Source organism: Triticum dicoccoides, chromosome 3A, assembly GCF_002162155.2.
Source record: "Triticum dicoccoides isolate Atlit2015 ecotype Zavitan chromosome 3A, WEW_v2.0, whole genome shotgun sequence".
In the NCBI taxonomy this organism is placed as follows: domain Eukaryota; kingdom Viridiplantae; phylum Streptophyta; class Magnoliopsida; order Poales; family Poaceae; genus Triticum; species Triticum dicoccoides.
Window position 1 is genome coordinate 445,207,069 of NC_041384.1, and position 22,592 is coordinate 445,229,660.

General features: G+C 44.2%; 1 protein-coding gene across 1 annotated transcript; it reads right to left on the reverse strand.

The window, feature by feature from the left end:
* Positions 1-2,236: 2,236 nt before the first annotated feature.
* Positions 2,237-8,593, reverse strand: LOC119268495 (probable sodium/metabolite cotransporter BASS2, chloroplastic). The gene is made up of 13 exons (XM_037550150.1): positions 8,303-8,593; positions 8,107-8,224; positions 6,437-6,560; positions 6,275-6,316; positions 6,063-6,176; positions 5,875-5,937; positions 4,828-4,955; positions 4,092-4,173; positions 3,953-4,004; positions 3,759-3,856; positions 3,285-3,446; positions 2,695-2,784; positions 2,237-2,589 (listed from the first exon to the last, which is right to left on the reverse strand). Exons 1-13 carry the CDS (start codon positions 8,391-8,393, stop codon positions 2,512-2,514), a joined length of 1,242 nt encoding a protein of 413 aa, XP_037406047.1. The 5' UTR covers positions 8,394-8,593; the 3' UTR covers positions 2,237-2,511.
* Between the last annotated feature and the right edge of the window lie 13,999 nt (positions 8,594-22,592).

The following is a 22,592-nucleotide window of genomic DNA, read 5'->3' on the forward strand; positions in this document are numbered from 1 at the left end:
GGGTTGCAGTTGGTGGACGCGGAGGAGGTGACGGATGACATGGCTCGGTGGCTCGGGTGATGCGGGGTGAAAACAGCGGCGGGCGAGGCGATAGGGCGATGCAGGCGAGTGGCGTCGGGCAAGGCTAGCGGGCGAGTGTGCCAGCGGGCGATGCGAGGAGCTGGCGAGGCGAGCGACTGGCGATGCGAGAGGCGAGATCCACGTACGTGCAACCAGCTAGCTAGCAAGCTAGCAGGCAGCTCAATGGATTCTGGCCGTACGTACGTGTGTAGAGCCTCGACGATCTACACAGGCGACACGAGCGAGGCTAGCGGGGCGGCTGGGGAAGCGCGCACAGGGAGGGAAGGAGCGGCGGCCGGCGCGCAGACGGCGGCGGCCGGCGCTCAGACAACGACGGCTGGGTGGCTGCGGCGGCGACGCGGAGGAGACGCGCGGTGGCGGCAGTGGAAGACTAGGATGAAAACCTAAAAACTGATACCATGTATGATTGCACGATGTATTGCTTTTCGTGCATAGGCGTGTATATATGATGTACAAAGGTGGGCCATGGATCTCAACTATACAAGGAACTATGAGGCGGGCCCGATACACAATATGCACATAACACATATACTCAACAGGATGGGCGGGGATGGAGCGACAGGTTGGGTTACTTACTTGCGAAGCATCTCGAGTTGTTCATCGTTCAGCGGCTGACGGACGGGGATGGAGTTGGGATCCGGTTCGAGGAAGGGGAGCCGCCGCCACCACGGGAACGGCTTGGGCGGGACTAGAATCAAGCGCTGGAACCTCTCCTCGTACTCCTCAGCTGGGATGTGGATCACCCTCTCCTCGGTCTCCAGCGCTGCTTGCCCGACTCCGACAAGGGGAGTACTCTCCTCCGTATCCGCATGGAAGGCCTCCCTGGACGAGGCCATGGTTGCTCCTCCTCCGCTCCGCTCCGCTCCGATCCGATAGGCTGCAGCTAGGGTTAGAGTTGGTGGCGCGACCGCAGCCGCAGGGAGAGAAACACAAAAGAAGTTGGTGTCAGCACCAGCCCACCGTTACTGCCGTGATCAGTACACGACATCCAGGATCATCTGGTGGAGGCGCTAAGTACTCAAATTAAACTAGGAAACTAGTGTGGGCCAAGTGGGCCTTGTAATGTCATTGGGCTGTGAGTTACCCGTTGGGGATTTATAAATCTTGTGTGAGGGGTTACCGAAGATCAAACTCACAGGCCTTGTTTGTGTGGGCTTTTACTTCTGCTTTTGCTGTTTAAAAAAAAATGAAACCAATCCAAGGATTAACTCTTGTTGGCTTTTTTTATGTAGAAGAAACTCCACGAGCGCCGCTTGTTAGAGCCGAGGCTTGAACCCAGGCGGGCTGGCAGCTACCCCAGCTGCTCAGCCAACGGGTCGACGCTCCATCCTCCTTTTGATGTTTTTCATTTAGATAAAAAAAAGCCACAAAAGCTCCTAATAGGGGCATTTTGCTTCGTCTTTTGGCTTATGAATCAATATTGTTATATGGTGGATAAGTTTGCCTAAAAAAATGATGATATAATTCAAAAGCCGAAGCAAAACACACCTATTTAAAAGTTTTTTTTTTTGCATTTTTGCCAAAATAAAAAAGGTGCAAAAGCAGAAGCAAAAGTCTAAACAAACATGGCCTCAGGAACATATACATGTGTTTCTGCTGTTCTTGCATGGTCATCTAATGATGAGACACGTCGTCTGTTTCTGCTGTTCTTGCATGGTCATCTAATGATGAGACACGTCGTCCCAGAGGGAATTAGCGAGTTTATTCTTTGTAAGATTAATCATTTGAGGCAGAATAGGGTTGCTGGCCGTGGCAAATTTTGGTAGGAGTACAACGGAATTGTCCACCGCGAGTTCAGCCGTGCATCGAGCAGCTAGTGTCGGCTGAAGGTAACCCTTTCATCTTCTTCTGTGGAATAAAACCCACGGTCCTCTCGTCTCGCAACAAAGAAACAAAAGAGGAAAGGAACAGATAAATAGACTAGGGAGGGACATCAGAGTTCAGCGTTACTGATTTCATCATGATTCTGCCTAACAATAGTTCACTGTAATGTCTTCTGTTTCCAGCTGGCCCAGGTATGGATGCAGGCTTTTACGTACGGTAACCGAATATTTGAGAACCAAACCTCCTTTTTTTAAGAACCTACAAAGAGACTCACAAATTAAATTGCTACCCAATCAACAAATATGACCGGCCTACTACATAACACCATATATATAAACGAATTACTGCTTTGTCTGAGAAGCAGCTTATTTATTTAGAAGATGAAAAATACATTACACGCCAAACTTAATTGCAAAGCCTTGCCTAAATCATTAACAAGGGTCCTTCCTACCAATAATCAATTATCTAGAATAAACAAACGTCCTTATCCTGTTTTGTGTTTTACATACCTAAAATATGGGAATATAAAAAATTCTCTGACGTAACCACGCTCAACTAAAACATGGAACGACTAGAAGCTGGAGCCTAGGATTGTTTTTGCTTCATTCATTCCTTGAAATCGTCCTTGTCATCTGCTGGAAGGCCTCTGTTTCTCCAGAATACTGCAAGAGCACTGCCTCCGAGCTGTCGTGAAGAAAAGAACAGTCAGATATTGACATGAACCACCACGCAATAATGTACTTACTAGTGACTACAGAATTATGAGGGGGAGAGGACAAGAAAACCTACCGCCATGCACACAACACTGACAGCAGAAGGAACAGCAACAAGAGGGTTTGTGAAGTGCTTTTGGGCAAGTAAAAATCCAAGCGCAGAACTCTGCAAACATGAAGAATGTATGTCACTATTAAGCACAAAAAGGGCATTAAACACATGGAGTGTGTTCAAAATGGCTGTAAACTTCATATGCACTAGTAAAATCAATCCAGCTAATGCACATTCTGATGCTCTGCAAACTGAAATTTACTACTCGAGAATAAGAGGTACATTATCAACTACCTCGGTCAATTAGCAGGGTGTTGATAATGTAAACCTAGGCAAATCTTTATCCTTATCCTTGGGTCTTTTGGTGTGCACCACAATTAAACAGATATAACATATTTGCACATTTAGACATCAATATTTCAGCAACAACTACATGAGGAACTGAATCTAAACAGGTGGTGCACGAAAGACTGCATTAAATAGATACATTGACTACATTTACCTTCCTAATATCCAGGTAAATAATACAAGAACCATAATGTTATTAAAGGCCTTACAAGTGCTACGGCTAGATAAGAAAAATATTAAATCTGAGCACTTGAATATCTGTGTACCTGCATCCCACACTCAATTGAGATGGTTCTAGAAGTTGATTCCCCGAAAGAAGACCATTTCGAGATCCAATAGCCAAGAGCGAATGCAACAGCATGCAGCAGAGCAACAGGGAGAATAAGTTGAGCACCTTGAGTTTTCAACACTTCTGCGACTTGCCCAATCTTGTATGTAAAATTTCAATTAATAATAGTGAAAGAAAGTAGCACTGTATCACAAACAAGAGCATAACATTTACTTGAAAAATAAGAACTTCAAAACAGTATATGAGTACTACATGTCGGCAATGTCACCATTTCATGGGATAAAAGTTGCAAACTTTGTGGAGAGCACACATTATTTAGGTTAAAGTTCAACAAAATGCATTCTAATTAACTCAAGCAACAACTCCACTCGTCTTCTCATCAGGACACAAAGCGTGGACTATGGGCTGAAAGAAAGGCTTGAAGCATTAGATCGTTTGTTTACAGACTTACAGGGCTAGCACAAAGCAAGGTGGTGAGGATGACCCCTATCAGTGGTGTTATGGAGATAATCCGCTCGGTAAACTTGGGAAAATACTCATGTGCCAACACTGCAAATTAAACAGAAATAGTGTCACAACATATGTCAAACAAGGCATTTCTATGATGCCACAATAATGTACAATGGATCTTCAATTAAGATTCACCTCCAACGATAGTCGGTACTAAAACAACCTGAAAAGTACTGATGGCCAAGCCCTGCACAAAAAGAGTTTATTTTAACTAAGATTTGATCAATTAAACTAGCAAGCAGTTGATTCAAGATACGGATCATAGTGTGTTTACTGCAGCATCAACAGGGACTAATTGACCAGCAAGGAGTTTAGTAAGGAGTGGTGTCATCGCTATAGCACCAATAGTCGAGCAACTGGAAGATTCAGAAAAATCTTGTTAGAATAGTACTGGAAGCAGATAAAGTAACAGGGCATCTAAGAGGTTACTGGATTAAATCAAACAGAATGGCACCACATAAGTAATTTGCAAGTAACAGTTTGCTGCTCACTGCTCAGTTTCAGCAGAGAAACTTCTTTAAGAAAAATCACAGCTAGAAGAATCTCATGATTGACATGGCGCATTATACCCATTCAAAAAGTATTCTGCACTTACACTTACACCATGTTATCCTCAATAGTAAGTCCTATTTGCAGCCTGAAACCAGTGTGTGCCATCATGGTAGGCAGCAATTTTTGGTACGTACTACAGAAAGTGCTAAGTTGATCGCTTCAGATAAATTTGACAGCTAGTACTTATGATGGAAGCAGGCGAGAATATCAATAACCAATGTAGATCAATCTTTTTATGCAAAATAACCCAAATTCTGTGACGCATAATACAGCGAATTTTGAAAACAGTTAGCACACTAGTGGAATTCTAATAACTGCAACAGAAGTCAATACTAAAGGCTTCATTTCCACAATGGGCGAAGGGATTCAAGAGAGACGGAGGTACATCCGTATATGGATAAATAGATTAAAACAAGCACCAAACAAATGCCTTTTCTCAAAGAATATCCAAAGCTTACGTGGTCATAAGAACTGAAAGTGCCACATTTCCTTTGGATATGTAAGTTGCAACGTTTGATGCTTGACCACCAGGACAACATGAGACCAAAATAAGACCAGTTGCAAGAGGAGCAGATAACTTCAATGACTGTAAAATAGGAAAGCAAATTAGGTGCAGATAATTATACACTGAAAGAAGAAGGCTTATGCACACATGTTAGTGCAAATATTCATTTGTACAAGCAATTCTAGGTTTAAAAATAGATTAGCCATGAACAAAGAGAAACAATTTGCCAACATAACTCATACATTTCTAAACTCAAGCATAAAGTAATTGAAAAACTAAGAAGATAATGAGGTGCACAATAAAATGAGCAAAGTCAGTCACGCTGACTAAATTCAAGACATATAATAAGAGGAAAACATCAGAAAGTTTGAAACCAGGGATAACTCTTGAACTTTAAAATCTTTTCGGGGCATAGCATATTAGACCAGTTCATTAATTTGAGTCATTTATCCTCGTTTTCATTTAAACTTTACATGGGAACTGGGAAGTCCTCACATAAGTCTGTTTAGCACAGAAAATGGTCTGCATAACACCATGCAAAGGTGCAACAATTTATAAGAAATCCATATGTTGTTTGTTACTTATTACTACATTAACTTATTACTACATTATTAGTTTGTAAGTAGCAAAAGTAAGAAAACTTCTTCAGAGACCTGCTTGCTTTTGGAAAAACTAAAAGATGAAACAGGAATATCGCATGTACACTTGTTACTCATGTATAAAGAGAGTGTCATTTTAGCATGTCATGAAGACTGAACAATTGCTTGAGCCTGCCACTATGCGATCAGTGATCAAACTTTACATCGGTTGGTCCTTTGGTGCATACATTGTTAGTACGTATTATAATATTTAAATTAAATACTTCATTTGGCAATACAGAAATTGTTGGTTAAGAAACAAACTAACAATACGACTATTCATCACGAATTTAAACATCCACAATCACTAAATTATGTAAAACTGAATCAACAGTATTGTGCATGTCTATTGTCAGCATTACCAATGCGATAGCATATCCTAGCATAGGTTTGATCAAATACTGCGCAAGAAATCCCACACCAACCTGCAAAGAAGCTATTACGTCAGTGAACATACAAAAGAGATTCTACATCAATTCATAAGGTATTAAGTACAGAACTGCGTCAATATTTCTATACAAATACATGCGGCCAAGGGGCAGAAACATACTGTCCATGGATTCCTTAAACATCTCCTGAAATCTTCAAATGTTAATGTTAGTCCCATTGACAACATTAGGAATCCTAGGCCCACGGTAAAAAGATCAGTCTCCAACCAGGTGACCTGTAGGTCCAAGGAAAGTAGGAAACCATACATACAATATGTTAAGGCATTAGCTGTGAGTACATAGTAATAGAGTTGATAGGTGAGAGAAAGTTTACCATTGATGGCTTGTAGATGCCAATAACTGTACCTAATATGACCTGCAAAAGGTGATCTCCACGTTACTAGATTTACAAAGATTTGCATCAAATTAATGAAAGAAACTACACAGTTAAAGACAAGAGAACTAAAAATTTTCAGAAGCTCTCATAGCAACTTACCCAGACAGGGAAAAGAGTAGTGAGTAGCTCAACTATTTTCTCGTACTGGCTTGCTCCAGTAGGCTTGCTCGCTGGCAGGTTACTAGAAATGTTAGCTTCTGCCTTGCAGAAAATTTGACGGCTCCTGAGAAAACAACAAATTGTTTTTAAATTTTACGGAAACTAATTATATTTTTGAATTATCTGGTCAATAAGCATACAAAAAATGCGTGCAAGGAGGAAGAACCCTCCCTTATCGCGTTTAAAGTAGGTTACGGAGCCTTGAGCCCAGGTGGCTTCAATCAAGGAGCATAAACAAATGAGAGAATCAAGAAAGACCAAAAATCACAGCTAAGATGGTTCTTGCGAAATCAAATTATTTGGAGAAAGTTAATGCTATTTGATGATGGTTCTTCAATCTTCATACGAAACTATACGGGCAAACTGAGTCCGCCAAATATCACGAATTGGAGAGATAATTTATAGCTATCAAAAGTGATCAGCGAAATTAATCAGAAAGTTACAAATAGTCGATAATGCTCTCAAATAAAAACTGAAGATGTCATGACATAGCAACGAGGAATGTGGATTTTTCGCTTGCATGGGTAGGTCTAGATACACACAATTCCGAATTGCATAGATGTGCATCTAAGATAAAATCATTGATGTGCCTCATTTTAGAAAATGTGCACCTGCAAAGAAATAACTAAGTGGGCACCTGCAAAAGGATAACTAAGTGAGCACCTGAATAGAACTAACTAAGCATGCACCTGCAAAAACCTGTCTACCTGTTGCACATCTATGAGTTTCTTGGGATCTTTTCGTGATGCATAAATGTGGTTGAAGAGTATTGGTAGGCGGGCATGATAAAGTATCTTTTATGTTGAGACATTGCAACAAATTTTAACAACTTGTTCACCTGATTTTCAATTTAAGTATTGAAAAAAATGCAGTTTAGAAAAGAAATTGCACTATGATTAAAGCGTGGAATGGAAGTTCAACAGATTGCAAAGAGGTAAATGAATTCCATTGCATGACTAATGTAAATACCAGTAGCTTCACTGGTGGGTAATGGACTAATGGCAAAGCAACAATTTGACCACTAGAGTTATTAATACAAAAGGGAAAAAATGTTGGTTGGTGTTGTATCACTATAAAATGGCCATTTACTTCAAACCAAAAGATACAGACAAGTGCAATCAGTTTGCAAAGAGGTAAATGAATTCCATTGCACCTATAACTGTACGCATTTCACTGCAGTCACTCATTGAGTACTGTTTGTTCAGTGCAATAAACCTAAGAAACGAACGTCTCCCTATGCCTACTACCCCAATAGGCCAGGACCAAAACATGCAATGCGCCTGAACCCCACACCCTAGGACCAAATTGAGCATGACCATGACCCACACTGTAGCTTGATCTTCCCATGTTGCAAAACTTGCAACCTGGCAAGCTCTGACACAGGATCTTTATTTCTTTGACCACTAAAATAAAGCGTTCAGAATTTTATCTTGGTAAAAAAAACTATATAGTTGAAGGTGGGAATATAGAACTCCCCTACCTCACATTAGCGTATATATAGTGACCAGTCAACACTCGACAAAAGCAACTGTGTTGACAAAATAAAACCCAGCAATTAGGCAATCCATTCCCAGACACGATCAATTTCACAAGCCCAATTAGCATTATACCTGACAACCGGAACAAGAGTGGTCGCTGGTGAGGGCGCAATGGCCAATCCCCACTCGGCCTTCTCCGTGGCAGCACTTCCATATGCTGGCACAGAGCATCCAACTCTCAGTCCGCATCCTGCATCCACGCGAGCAAAACCAGGTCAGACAAACAAACGGAGAAGTGGGGGGGGAAACCCTTCAAAGGGGCTCGTACCGAGACGAGGAGCGGCGAGACGCGGGCGCGGGCGGAGAGCGCGGGAGACGGATGCCATGGAGTGGAGAGGGCAGGTCGCGGAAGGCGCCATGTCTGACAGAGATGGTGTGTGTGGAGAGGTGGTGGAAGGAGAGGAGTGAGGGTTTAAGACTCTTGAGAGTGGTGGCGCTGGCGTTGTCGTCGACGGGGAGAGCAGCAGTGGGGACGAGGGAATCGAGGGGCGCCGGGAGAACCACACATCCGGGCGGCTTGGCCGCGGCGCGCCTGTAGATCAGGTCAGGTGGCTCCCTCTCTGTCGACGGACGTGCGCCTCCTTCAGTCAGGCGGATCCTCTTCTGCGTCAGGATCGACGCCAGCTGCGAATGGGCTCAATCTGTTGAGAATGGGTATCCGTACCCTCAGGCCCAGGTTCAGAGAGTGAACCACCTGCAAGTGGGTTGTCGGGCTTGACCCGTGTAAGCAGCATCTCGTCCATCACAATGGACCAAAATCTCAAAAAAAAATCAAAATGGACACCCAAATTTTCTCAACAACATAAAAAACATTGGACACCCAAAAACGTCCGTGGGCACATTCCTTTGTCCATAATTATATTGTGCGAATATCTGAATGCAACAATAATTCAAAAAATAAATATTACGGAGTACAACCCAAACATGGAGTTCTGCAATAAAGTTCAAATTTGAATTCAACTTATTCAGACATATAGTTTTTCTCTCGAATCGCCCACTTCATGCTCACGAGTATTTGTCGCTGGATTCTGCTCAGGAAGTCGGATAGAATCACACATCTGCTCAAATTTCATATGGTGATATACTTGGTCACCCTCATCATCCACAATTACATTATGCATGATCACACAAAACTGTCATGAGTCATGACCTCCCACAGTGTCTCCGCATCCCATACTTTGCATGTCCTCCCATAATGTCTCGGACAACTGCAAAACAGACTTGGAGCACTCCAAATGCCTTCTTCCTTTGTGGCTTATTATTGTCTTTGGAAAAAGTGATATGTTTTCTCATCCAATGGCTTAGAGATGGTCTCGAGGAAGGTCACGCACAAAAAGATATAACATCTCAAAGATAATAGTCCATGTTGTACTCATGGCTAGTGATGGTGTAGTTGCATAGAGAAACTTCTTCCATACACAACTTTGCAAACGGTGGAGACCGTTGTAACACGTTGGTGTCATTATGTGACTCGGGCATCACAAGAAAAGACTGAGAGGTGGTCGCTTTAAGAATGATGGTGGGCCTCTTGCAATGACATTGGTATTGCCCTTAGAGCATACTAGTGGTTGGGGCGCCACTCCTGTGGCGCCTCCTGAGAGAAAGTTGAGGCAATGCCAGGTAGGACACGCCCCTTCCACTCTCCTATTTGTACTTACTAGTGTGTTATGTGTATTATTTGATGTTATCGTGAAGGAACTGACATTTCAAATAGAACAAACCAGCAAAAAAGCAACACATGTAGATTAAACAATCATATTATGGATATTAACAAGTGCATATAAACCTCATCAGATACTTGTTGGGTGGTTGGTGCTTACAGATGACCAAGGGTACTGTATCTGGATTAATAGTTGCCATATATAGAGCAGAGAATATATTGCTATGTAATCTATTCGGTGTTGGCAAATAATTTAGGCATAGAAATGCTACATCAATTTTTTAATCCGCCAATGGGCATAAAAAACTTCATTATTCATGTTCTAGCGAAGAAACCTTTTCATTTTTGGTACTTGCCATCAATATATACAATATAGGCCACAAGTAAGCTGGAGCAGGATGACATTATGCAGGCAAAGAAGAAAGGAGTGCACATGTTTGCAGGTCATGTTCTGGAGAACCTACTGATACTTCAAAATTAGTCAAACCCTCATTGGTTGACATTGATGCTTTGACATATAGTTGTGTGATACGTCTCCATCGTATCTACTTTTCCAAACACTTTTGCCCTTGTTTTGGATTCTAACTTGCATGATTTGAATGGAACTAACCGGACTGACGCTGTTTTCAGCAGAATTGCTATGGTGTTATTTATGTGCAGAAACAAAAGTTCTCGGAATGACCTGAAACTTCACGGAACATCTATTCAGAAATAATAAAAAATCCTTGCAAAAGATGAAGACCAGGGGGGCACCACCTGTCCACGAGGGTGGGGGCGTGCCTGCCCCCCTAGGGCGCGCCCCCCTACCTCATGGGCCCCCTGGAGCTCCTCCGACCTCAACTCCAACTCTATATATTTGGTTTCGGAGAGAAAAAAATCAGAGAGAAGGATTCATCATGTTTTACGATACGGAGCCGCCGCCAAGCCCTAAAACCTCTCGGGAGGGCTGATCTGGAGTCCGTTTGGGGCTCCGGAGAGGGGAATCCGTCGCCATCGTCATCATCAACCTTCCTCCATCACCAATTTCATGATGCTCACCGCCGTGCGTGAGTAATTCCATCGTAGGCTTGCTGGACGGTGATGGGTTGGATGAGATTTATCATGTAATCGAGTTAATTTTGTTAGGGTTTGATCCCTAGTATCCACTATGTTCTGAGATTGATGTTGCTATGACTTTGCTATGCTTAATGCTTGTCACTAGGGCCCGAGTGCCATGATTTCATATCAAAACCTATTATGTTTTCATCAATATATGAGAGTTCTTGATCCTATCTTGCAAGTCTATAGTCACCTATTGTGTGTTATGATCTGTTAACCCCGAAGTGACAATAATCGGGATACTTACCGATGATGACCGTAGTTTGAGGAGTTCATGTATTCACTATGTGTTAATGCTTTGGTCCGGTACTCTATTAAAAGGAGGCCTTAATATCCCTTAGTTTCCGTTAGGACCCCGCTGCCACGGGAGGGTAGGACAAAAGATGTCATGCAAGTTCTTTTCCATAAGCACGTATGACTATGTTCGGAATACATGCCTACATTACATTGATGAATTGGAGCTAGTTCTGTGTCACCCTATGTTATGATTATTACATGATGAACCTCATCCGGCATAATTCTCCATCACTGATCCATTGCCTATGAGCTTTCCGTATATTGTTCTTCGCTTATTTACTTTTCCGTTGCTATTGCTATCATCACTACAAAATACCAAAAACATTACTTTTGCTACCGTTACCACTACTATCATATTACTTTGCTACTAAATACTTTGCTGCAGATATTAAGTTTCCAGGTGTGGTTGAATTGACAACTCAGCTGCTAATACTTGAGAATATTCTTTGGCTCCCCTTGTGTCGAATCAATAAATTTGGGTTGAATACTCTACCCTCGAAAACTGTTGCGATCCCCTATACTTGTGGGTTATCAAGATTATTTTCTGGCGCCGTTGCCGGGGAGCATAGCTCTATTCTTTGAGTCACTTGGGATTTATATCTGCTTATCATTATGAAAAACTTGAGAGATTCAAAAACCAAGATTTATCCCTCAACTACGAGGGGAGGTAAGGAACTGCCATCTAGCTCTACACTTGATTCACCTTCTGTTTTGAGTAAGCTTGTGACACCTAAACCTGCTTCTGCTATTTGTTCTGATATGTCGCATGTTATTGATGATGCCACTTCTACTATGCATGATACTTATGATGAAACTACTTTTATGCTTGATACTACTGTGCCACTCGGTGAATTTCTTGATGAACAACTTGTTAGGGTTAGAGAGAATGAAAATATTGAATCTGATAATATTGATGAAAGTGATGATGAAGACTTGCCCGTTATTCCTAAGGGTTATGTTTTTGATAAAGAAGCTTCTTTAGCTATTTTAGCTTGCAAAGATAGTTATGAATGTAACGCCCTCGATGCGGCTATATCTCCCACGTGTCGAAGCACGACTTAGAGGCATAACCGCATTGAAAGCAATGTCGCAAGTAAGGTAATCTTCACACAACCCATGTAATACATAAGGGAAAGAGATACATAGTTGGCTTACAATCGCCACTTCACACAATTACATGATTAAAGCATTACATCAACCAAATACACTCAAGGTCCGACTACGGAACCAAAATAAAAGAAGACTACCTCAAATGCTACACAGATCCCCGATCGTCCCGACTGGGCTCCACTGCTTATCAACTAGAACGAAACAACACAAGGACAAGATCTTCATCAAGCTCCTCCTTGAGCTTGGTTGCGTCATCTGCACGGTTCAACGACACCTGCAAGCTAGTTTTGGAAGTATCTGTGAGTCACGGGGACTCAGCAATCTCACACCCTCGCGATTAAGACTATTTAAGCTTATAGGAAGGGTAAAATGTATGAGGTGGAGCTGCAACAAGCGACTGGCATATATGGTGGCTAAACATATTCGCAAAAGAGAGCGAGAAGAGAAGGCAAAAGCATGGTCGAACAACTAATGATCAAGAAGTGATCCTAGAACAACCTACGTCAAGCATTACTCCAACACCGTGTTCACTTCACGGACTCCGCCGAGAAGAGACCATCATGGTTACACACGCGGTTGATGTATTTTAATTAAGATCAACTTCCGATTTTCTACAACCGGACATTAACAAATTCCCATTTGCCCATAACTGCGGGCACGGCTTTCGAAAGTTCAAATCCCTGCAGGGGAGTCCCAACTTAGCCCATCACAAGCTCTCACGGTCAACGAAGGATATTCCTTCTAGCGGGAAGACCCGATCAGACTCGGAATCCCGGTTACAAGACATCCTCGACAATGGTAAAACAAGTCCAGCAAGACCACCCGCTGTGCCGACAAATCCCGATAGGAGCTGCACATATCTCGTTCTCAGGGCACACCGAATAAGCTAAGCGTACGGGAGCCAACGTAAGCCAAGTTGCCAAGGGACGGCCCCACACGATGCTCTGGGTTGGACCAACACTTAGACAAGCACTGGACCGGGGGTTTAAAAATAAAGATGACCCTCGGGATGCCCGACTCCCAAGGGAAAAAGGCTAGGTGGCGAATGGTAAAACCAAGGTTGGGCCTTGCTGGAGGAGTTTTATTCAAGGCAAACTGTCAAGGGGTTCCCATTATAACCCAACCGCGTAAGGAACGCAAAATCTGGGAACATAACACCGATATGACAGAAACAAGGGCGGCAAGAGTGGAACAAAACACTAGGCATAAGGTCGAGCCTTCCACCCTTTACCAAGTATATAGATGCATTAATTAAATAAGAGATATTGTGATATCCCAACAATAATATCCACGTTCCAACAAGGAACAAACTCCAATCTTCACCTGCAACTAACAACGCTATAAGAGGGGCTGAGCAAAGCGGTAACATATCCAAACAACGGTTTGCTAGGACAAGGTGGGTTAGAGGCTTGGCTCAACAATATGGGAGGCATGATAAGCAAGTGGTAGGTATTGTAGCATAGGCATAGCAAAAGAGCGAGCATCTAGCAAGCAAAGATAGAAGTGATTTTGAGGGTATGGTAATCTTGCCTGAGATCCCGCAAGGAAGAAGAACGAGTCCATGAAGAAGACAAACGGACAAAGCCAACGGATCCTCACAACTCTGGAACGGAACCGAAGCTAACGAGGGAAACTACCGGAAAGAAGCAAACAACATAGTAAACAACCATCACATAACATGGCATGATGCACAACCAAGTATGATGCATGTCCGGTTTAAATATGCATGACATGGCAAAGGGCACAAACAAAACTACAAGTTAAGTGGAGCTCAATATGCAACTCGTTGCATATTGACGGAACATCACCTCAATTATTTAGTTCTCTCTCGTTTAGGTACCCAACAATATTAAATGTTGTTAAACATGGCAAGAGATGAGGCATAACAAAACTACACCATCTAAACAATTTAAATGGGGTCGGATATAACAAATAACGAATCCGGTAAATCCCCATATGCATTTAGCAATTTGGTGCAACAACAATTTTAAACATTTTCGATGTTATTATCATGATGCGAATGACATGAGCAAGTTTTATGCAGAATTTATGAAAATGTTGGCATGTTATAATATATGGGGCATTTTGTCATCATGGTGGAAAGAAAGGGTGCCACGGTGATGAATCCGAAAATGATGCCATGACAACATATCGGTTTCGGTAGCTCACAGGGATACCGGTGCCAAAGGAAGTGGGAGTGAGTGTGTCAAGCAAGATGATGGGGTGATCCCGGTTCCCACGGGTGGACGGCATGGCAAACAGGAACTCGCAAAGAACAACTCGGACACGGAGCAACACACGGTTCAACTCATACATCGCAAGCATTCGGTCCACGGGCGGTCGTCTCGGGGTTATACCTTCGAAGCATGCGTTTTGGGCGGAACGAGTTTGTAGTGGAAGTAGTCGTTCATGGGTCTTCGAGGGAAGTAGTGGATCACGTTCGTTTTCAGAGAGGTACTTGACGTATCCAAGGTTCCTGAGTGCGACGGTGGTAGAACTTGGCGAATCTGAGTTCTTCGGAGGTCGTCATCGAACTTGGTCAAATACACGATGTGGGTAGACGTTCACTCGACGGCCTTCGGCGACGGTAGTTGTACACGGATCTTCGGCCACGGAAGTAGTCGTACACGTTTTCGTAGAGGTTCGGGGTCAACGACACGGAACTTGACGTCCACGGGTTTTTTCGAGGGTCGACGGTATTGGTACTCGGTCGTAGCCGTTCGAGTCATCGGTAGAGTAACTTGACGGATTTGAATCCCTTCGGGGTTGTTGTGGTACTTGGGGTCTTCGGACTTGCCGGTCACGCCGAAACAAAGGGGTACTTGGTACAATCCGCGTAGTCGTGCACTTGTCGTCGAGGGACTTGAAGGTCTTGACAAAACGAAGGGGTACTCGGCAAAACCATGTTCTTCGGAGGTCAACGGTACTTGTTCTCGTATCATCACGTAGACGTACTTTCGGAGAGGAACTTGTCGCGTCCCAAAATGAGCAAGGCGAAAACCCTCGTTCAACGGCGCTCGAACTTGACGAAGACCACGAAGGCGGCCTTGGGCTTCCCTGGTTGTCGCGTCTTGGCAGTGACAAGAGGAGCGACGAAGCCAGCGAGGCAGTAACCGAAGATGGCCGGGTCGGGCGTCGGGGTTGAAGACCGGAGGTGGTTGCGGCCAGAGCAGCGGCGACCTTGGAGGTGGAGGAGGTCCGGCGAAGGTAGCAAGCCGACGGCGGGGAAGGCAGCAAGGCGGCACCATGCGGCGGAGGGCTTAAGTCCCTGGCGCAAAAGAGAGGCAGGGAAAATGACGGGGCCGCAGCGCCATGGAATGGAGGTGGAGGAGGACCGCATGGTGATGGGGCGGCAGCCGGCAGCGGCACCTGTGGCGGGCGGTCTTCGAGCTCCAGGCGAGGCGGAGAACTGGTGGCGGCGCCCCTGGTCGCCGGTGTCCGGCAGAGCCGCGGTGGCGGCGCGAGAGCACTCCGGGCGATGTGAGGAGAAGCAGAGGCGCGAGGTAGGAGAGGAGGGCGACGTGGATCATGCAGGGGAGTCGGGGAGATGGCCGCGCCTGCGTGCGGAGACTGATGAGGCAAGGAGAGGGATCGAGGGAATCGGCTTCCTGGCGGCGGCAGGGGAGAGAAACGAGGGAGAGGGAGATGACGAGGGGATCGGGCTAGGGTTAGAAAAGGAGTGGGGTGCGGCTGGGCTGCTGATTGGGCCTGGCCTTGGGCCGGCGCGTGAGGGAGGGAGGCCCAGCTGGGCTGGCTTTCCTCCTCTCTCACTCTTTTCCTTTTTAAAACAAAAACAGAGAAAGAGAAGGAAAAGAAAGAGACGGTAGGGGCGAAATCTGGGCACGAGGACAATTTTCCCGGACTCTTAAAAATGTGCATGGTCCGAGAAAATTAGAAGTGGCAAGATCCGAAGATATGAATTCAAACTCATTTGAGTTATCAAATGGTTTGAACTAGGGCTATGGTTTTGAAGTGCACCAGAAATGTTGAGAATTTAGGTGGAGCTCGGGGAAGTGACGAAAGAAATTACAGGAAAAGTTTGGGGAGCAAACTTGAAGCGGAAAAGGGCATGTGATAAATTGCAAGTGTGTTATAGGTGATTTCGAAAATGGAAGATTTGATATAGCTCCCTAATATCGGGAGGATATGTTATAAAGAGAATCACCATGTGAATTCCCTCGGTTTAAATGGACCAAAGATCCATGCAATTTATTTAGTGAGTTTTAAAACGGGTTGCATGATGACATGATGCAATGCACATGATGCAAAGATGAAATGCAACGGACCAAACAAATCACACAACGAAACCCGGAAAACATGGAAGGCACCTGAAGCTCCGGTCTTGGGGCGTTACAACACTCCACAACTATGAGAGGATCTCGTCCTGAGATCTAGGATGGCACCGGAGGGAAAAAGAAGAGGTAAAACTAAGTTGCTTCTTTGACAAACGAGTGAGACCAAAGAACCTTGAAAGGTTAAGCCATTTCCGAGAATAGAATAAACGGAGATGAACGAAGTTGAAGACACTCCGTTAAGAAAGAGGAAAAGAAAGAGCCGATTTAGGTAGCACTTCGGTTGAAAAGAGATGAAAGATTTGATAAGGCGAAAAGAACTTGAGAAAAAAGGTCACAACACTCTGGTTAAAACGAGATAGAGAAGGAATAAGAATGATATAATTTGGACAGCACTCCGGTTGAGAAGGGATGCAAAATTTGATAAGATGAGAGAGCTCGAAAGAAAACACGACACTCCGGTTGAATGGATAAGCAAAGAAAAGAACACTATCATGACAAAACAAGAAGATGGGTAGAAGAGAGCAACATCACAATGCCTCCGGAACAAAAGAATAGAAGATATATAATTGAGATAGGAGAATGGAGAAGAAAATGCCAACTTCTGCCACAAAAGAGCTTGAAGAGGCATCTTTAGGAGAAGGGTCGAACGGAGTTGTTGGGAAACCAACAATGAAAGGATAAGCTTGATATGGTCTTGTGGAATACATCTCAAATTATGAGGTGACAACCTGCCACTCACGGGAAAAGAATTGGATTGATATGAACAAGGAGATGAGAAAGTATTTCACCGGGAGGATAAAAAAGAACTTGGGTCCTTTATAAGCACCATAGATAGCAATAATCCTTAGGGAAGGCTTTAGGTGAAATATAACCCAAGATAACTCCAAAGAAGAGATTGATGGATTTAAAATATCTCATTCTTAACGACATGTGAATCATGAAACATGAACTCAAATTGTCAAGAGTGACATAGCAACACCTTAAATGGTACGGAAGAAAGAATTGCACTCCGGATTGCAAGATGAAGAATGCTTGAGTTCCTCTGAAAATAATCTCAAAGAACACTTCGAGAAGGAATTAAATCTTTGATGAACCGACATGTAGAGCCTCCATGAAGAACTCCGGTAATCAAAAGGATAACGAAAAGAAAGAGAAGTTGAAAACACAAGGTGAAACCTTGTAATGCTTTAGATGGATCTCTGTGACGAGATAATTGAGAGAACTTGGAACTCAGTGAAAAGAAAGGATGAATCAAGTTCGACCGAGAATTTTGATGAGGCTCCGGAATAAGGAATTGAATCATTTGGATGAAACAAGAATAAGAATTACATTATGCTTATCCTTCACCAATTAAATTGATGACAATCAATGGATTTTTGCATACCACTTATTCTCGTAGAAAGGGTTAAGATAGATATAACGTCAGCTTGAGAGAGGTCTTCAACGAACCACCGGTAGGATAGAAATAAGAAATAAATTGATATGATAAACGAAAGAAGAGAAACTTGAATGAACCACCGTAAGAATTAAAAATGATCAAGGAAAAGATAGTGAAACACCGGGAAGAATTAGAGAACGAATGAAGATGCTTGGGGGAATTTAGATACAAGAGAACGAAGAGATCACAAACTGATTAGAGAACACTTGAAGGATGCACCGGTAAGAATTGAAAATGAGAGCTGAAAGCTGTAATGAATAATCCCGAAATGATGGCCTTCGGCGAATCAAACTGAAAATACTATGAATTACTCCGGATGGGTGAAAAGAATTCTCACAATAGAAAACAATTATGAGAGGAAGGCATCAAGCTAGAATCATGAATCTTGAAGAGAATGGAGCAAGGTTAAAGAGAAACTCTTCTTCGGTCTTCAATATCTGGGAATGACGATGAGAAACACCATCAAATTGTTGAGATACTCCGGGACGAAAAATGGAAAGGTTGGACCAACGATGAAAAGAATTTGAAAGATCTTGGAGAAAGGCAATTGACTGATGACAATTCATTCTTACGTCAATTTTGAAATGAATTTGAGAATAGCTCGGGAAAAATAAGAAGAGTCAAGTAAGATCCTGGGAAAAGACCTGTGGGTTAGGGCCCACTCAAAAGAAACACCGTAGAACGATTACTTGAAAAGAGAGATTGCACCGGTTGAATTAAATGGCTTGAATGAGATAACATCCTCGAAAGAGCTGGAACAAAAGCAGAGTGGAAACACGAATCTTCGAGATATCTTGAGCACTCCGGAACAAATGGATAGCGAGAGGTGAATGAATATGAGGTGCACCGGCAAGAGAAAACATTTGGAATGAGGAAAAGATATGATCGACAAGGTTTGACTTGAATCCACCAGAGAAGAAAAAAGAACGAAGAATGATAAACTAGAAGCTCCGTTAGAATCTTCATGACAAACACCGGATACGGACATTGACTGAAAAGAACGAAGAGACTTCACATGAATAAAATGGATATTTGATTAAGAAAACTGAGTCCTTGAAGAAGAAGGGTGGGTGGGCGGGAAAACAAAAACAACTTGGAGACGGATGAAACAAACATCGTTGAGAAGAACTGATAATTGATCTTGCGGATGTTGAAATGATCGGATCCACTTGAAGAGAAACACGCCGGTTGAAAAGGATTGACATGACATTCTCGATGATCAAGAATGATTAGTATCCACATAAAAATATGAGAACACCACTTAGGAAATGTATGGAATCAACATTTGACTTCGAAGCAACTCGAATACCACAACTCAAAAACAACACAAAGGATTGGCTTGCAGAATAAGCCGGAACAAACATATGATAGAGATTTCATCCGAAGTTTTCGTGGTGGGGCCTACACGGGCTCGATTGTACAACAACATCATGTACAAGGCAGTGCACATGGCATACGAAGCGTCCCTGCGTCGGCATAGCCAAGGACTCTTTAAGACACAATGAGACCACTGTAAAACCAACCGTGAATAGGCGGACCACTAGACGTCGAACCCCAATTTCATATCATACATCCATCGAAAAGATATCCTAAGAGCTACTTGAATTCCCACTTATAAACTCCCGAAATTTTCCGGTTATGCAATCGGGTGTTGGGGATACAGGGGAAGCATAATATCTCACCCAAAACTAGCAAATCCTACATCCAGCTGTATCCATCCTTCAACACATAACCAAGAAACCTTCAAAAATCGTCTACCTCAACCTTCGAAAAGCATCCGTTATATGAGTTATGGCAATACTCCTAAACTCCCGCCCCAGTACTGGGTGGCGTCGAGGTTATCTCACCAACAACTGCATAAAAGAGATTTTCGATGTCGGCGAAAACTAATCTCAGGTATTCCAGAACTGCAACGATAAAATTGTGACGACAACACCTCGGAGCTCAACTCCCCGGGACACTGCCACAACCCTGTGACGCCCCGATTTGACTGTACACTAATCATGCACGCAAATGTGTACGATCAAGATCAGGGACTCACGGGAAGATATCACAACACAACTCTAAAACATAAATAAGTCGTACAAGCATCATAATACAAGCCAGGGGCCTCGAGGGCTCGAATACAAGTGCTCGATCATAGACGAGTCAGCGGAAGCAACAATATCTGAGTACAGACATAAGTTAAACAAGTTTGCCTTAAGAAGGCTAGCACAAACGGGGATACAGATCGAAAGAGGCGCAGGCCTCCTGCCTGGGATCCTCCTAAACTACTCCTGGTCGTCGTCAACGGGCTGCACGTAGTAGTAGGCACCTCCGGTGTAGTAGGGGTCGTCGTCGACGATGGCGTCTGGCTCCAGGGCTCCAGCATCTGGTTGCGACAACCAGGTAGAAGGGAAAGGGGAAAAGAGGGGGAAAAGCAACCGTGAGTACTCATCCAAAGTACTCGCAAGCAAGGAGCTACACTACATATGCATGGGTATATGTGTAAAGGGCCATATCGGTGGACTGAACTGCAGAATGCCAGAATAAGAGGGGGATAGCTAATCCTGTCGAAGACTACGCTTCTGGCAGCCTCCGTCTTGCGGCATGTAGAAGAGAATAGATTGAAGTCCTCCAAGTAGCATCTCCAAGTAGCATCTCCAGTAGCATCTCCAGTCGCATCGCATAGCATAACCCTACCCGGCAATCCTCCCCTCGTCGCCCTGTGGAAAAGCGATCACCGGGTTGTCTGTGGAACTTGGAAGGGTGTGTTTTATTAAGTATCCGGTTCTAGCTGTCATAAGGTCAAGGTACAACTCCAAGTCGTCCTGTTACCGAAGATCACGGCTATTTGAATAGATTAACTTCCCTGCAGGGGTGCACCAACTTACCCAGCACGCTTGATCCCATTTGGCTGGACACACTTTCCTGGGTCATGCCCGGCCGCGGAAGATCAACACGTCGCAGCCCCACCTAGGCACAACAGAGAGGCCAGCACGCCGGTCTAAACCTAAGTGCGCAGGGGTCTGGGCCCATCGCCCTGAGCACACCTGCACGTTGCGTGGGCGGCCAAAAGCAGACCTAGCCTAGTGGCGTTCCAGTCCAATTCGGCGTGCGCCGCTCCATCGCTGACGTCTGAAGTGCTTCGGCTGATACCACGACGTCGGGATACCCATAACTACTCCCGCGTAGATGGTTAGTGCGTATAGGCTCGTAGCCAACTCAGATCAAATACCAAGATCTCGTTAAGCGTGTTAAGTATCCGCGAACGTCGAACAGGGCCAGGCCCACCTCTCTCCTAGGCGGTCTCAACCTGCCCTGCCGCTCCGCCTCAAAGATCCACTCGCGGGTGCTCCACCAGCCGACCCGACTTTAGTCTCCACATGTATCATGTATAAAGTATAGTATATACCCGTGATCACCTCCCGAGTGATCACGGCCCGATAGTATAGCACGGCAGACGGACAAGAATGTAGGGCCACAGATGGAATACTAGCACCCTATACTAAGCATATAGGATTGCAGGTAAAGGTAACAACAGTAGTAACAAGGACAGGCTATGCATCAGGATAGGTATAACAGAAAGCAGTAACATGCTACACTACTCTAATGCAAGCAGTATAGAGAAGAGTAGGCGATATCTGGTGATCAAGGGGGGGCTTGCCTGGTTGCTCTGGCAAGAGAGAGGGGTCGTCAACTCCGTAGTCGAACTGGGCAGCAGCAGCGTCGGTCTCGTAATCTACCGGAGAGAAGAGGGGGGGAAGAAACAATGAATACCATGTAAACAGATGCATATCGATGCATGACAAGACAAGTAACGATGCTAGGCGTGACCTAACGTGGTATGAGGTGATGCCGGTTAAGGGGGGAAACATCCGGGAAAACATCCCCGGTGTTTCATGTTTTCGGGCAGAGGAGCCGGAGGGGGAAAGTTGCGAGTTCGATAGGTTAGGGGTGTGTGACGGACGAACGGACTGCGTATCCGGATTCGTCTCGTCGTTCTGAGTAACTTTCATGTTGAAAATATTTTAATCCAAGTTACGGATTAAAAGTTATGATTTTCTAAAGATTTTATTAATTTCTGGAATTTAATTAATTATTTAAATTATTTCGAAAAATAGATTAATGACATCAGCATGATGTCATGCTGACATCAGCAGTCAACAGAGTGGACTGGTCAACCTGACCAGTGGGTCCCACTAGTCAGTGACACATTTTAATTAACTGATTAATTAAACTAACCATAATTAATTAGGGGGGGCGGGCCCCACTGTCATTGTTTGATTAATTAACTAGTAGTTAATTAGGTTAATCTAATTGTGATTAATTAGCTTAATTAATTCTTTAACTAATTAATTAATTTAATTATTATTTATTTCTTTATTTATTTTTATTATTATTATTTTTAATCTTTTTTTATTAAAACTTTCTGGGGGTGTGGGCCCCCACTGTCATCGGCCCACAGGGGCATAACGGGCGCGCGGGCTTTCGGGGGCGGGCGTGCGTCCGAGCGGGCACAACGGGCGTCGGGCGCCGTGTGCAGGGGGGTGCGGGCGCAACCCCGAGGGCGCGCGGCGCACGCCGGCGCCGGCGGCCAGGCCAAGGGAGGCGGCGGTGGGATTCGGGACCGCGTCGGGATCACGCTACGGTGCTAACGGGAAGGCCAGGGGGGCTGCAC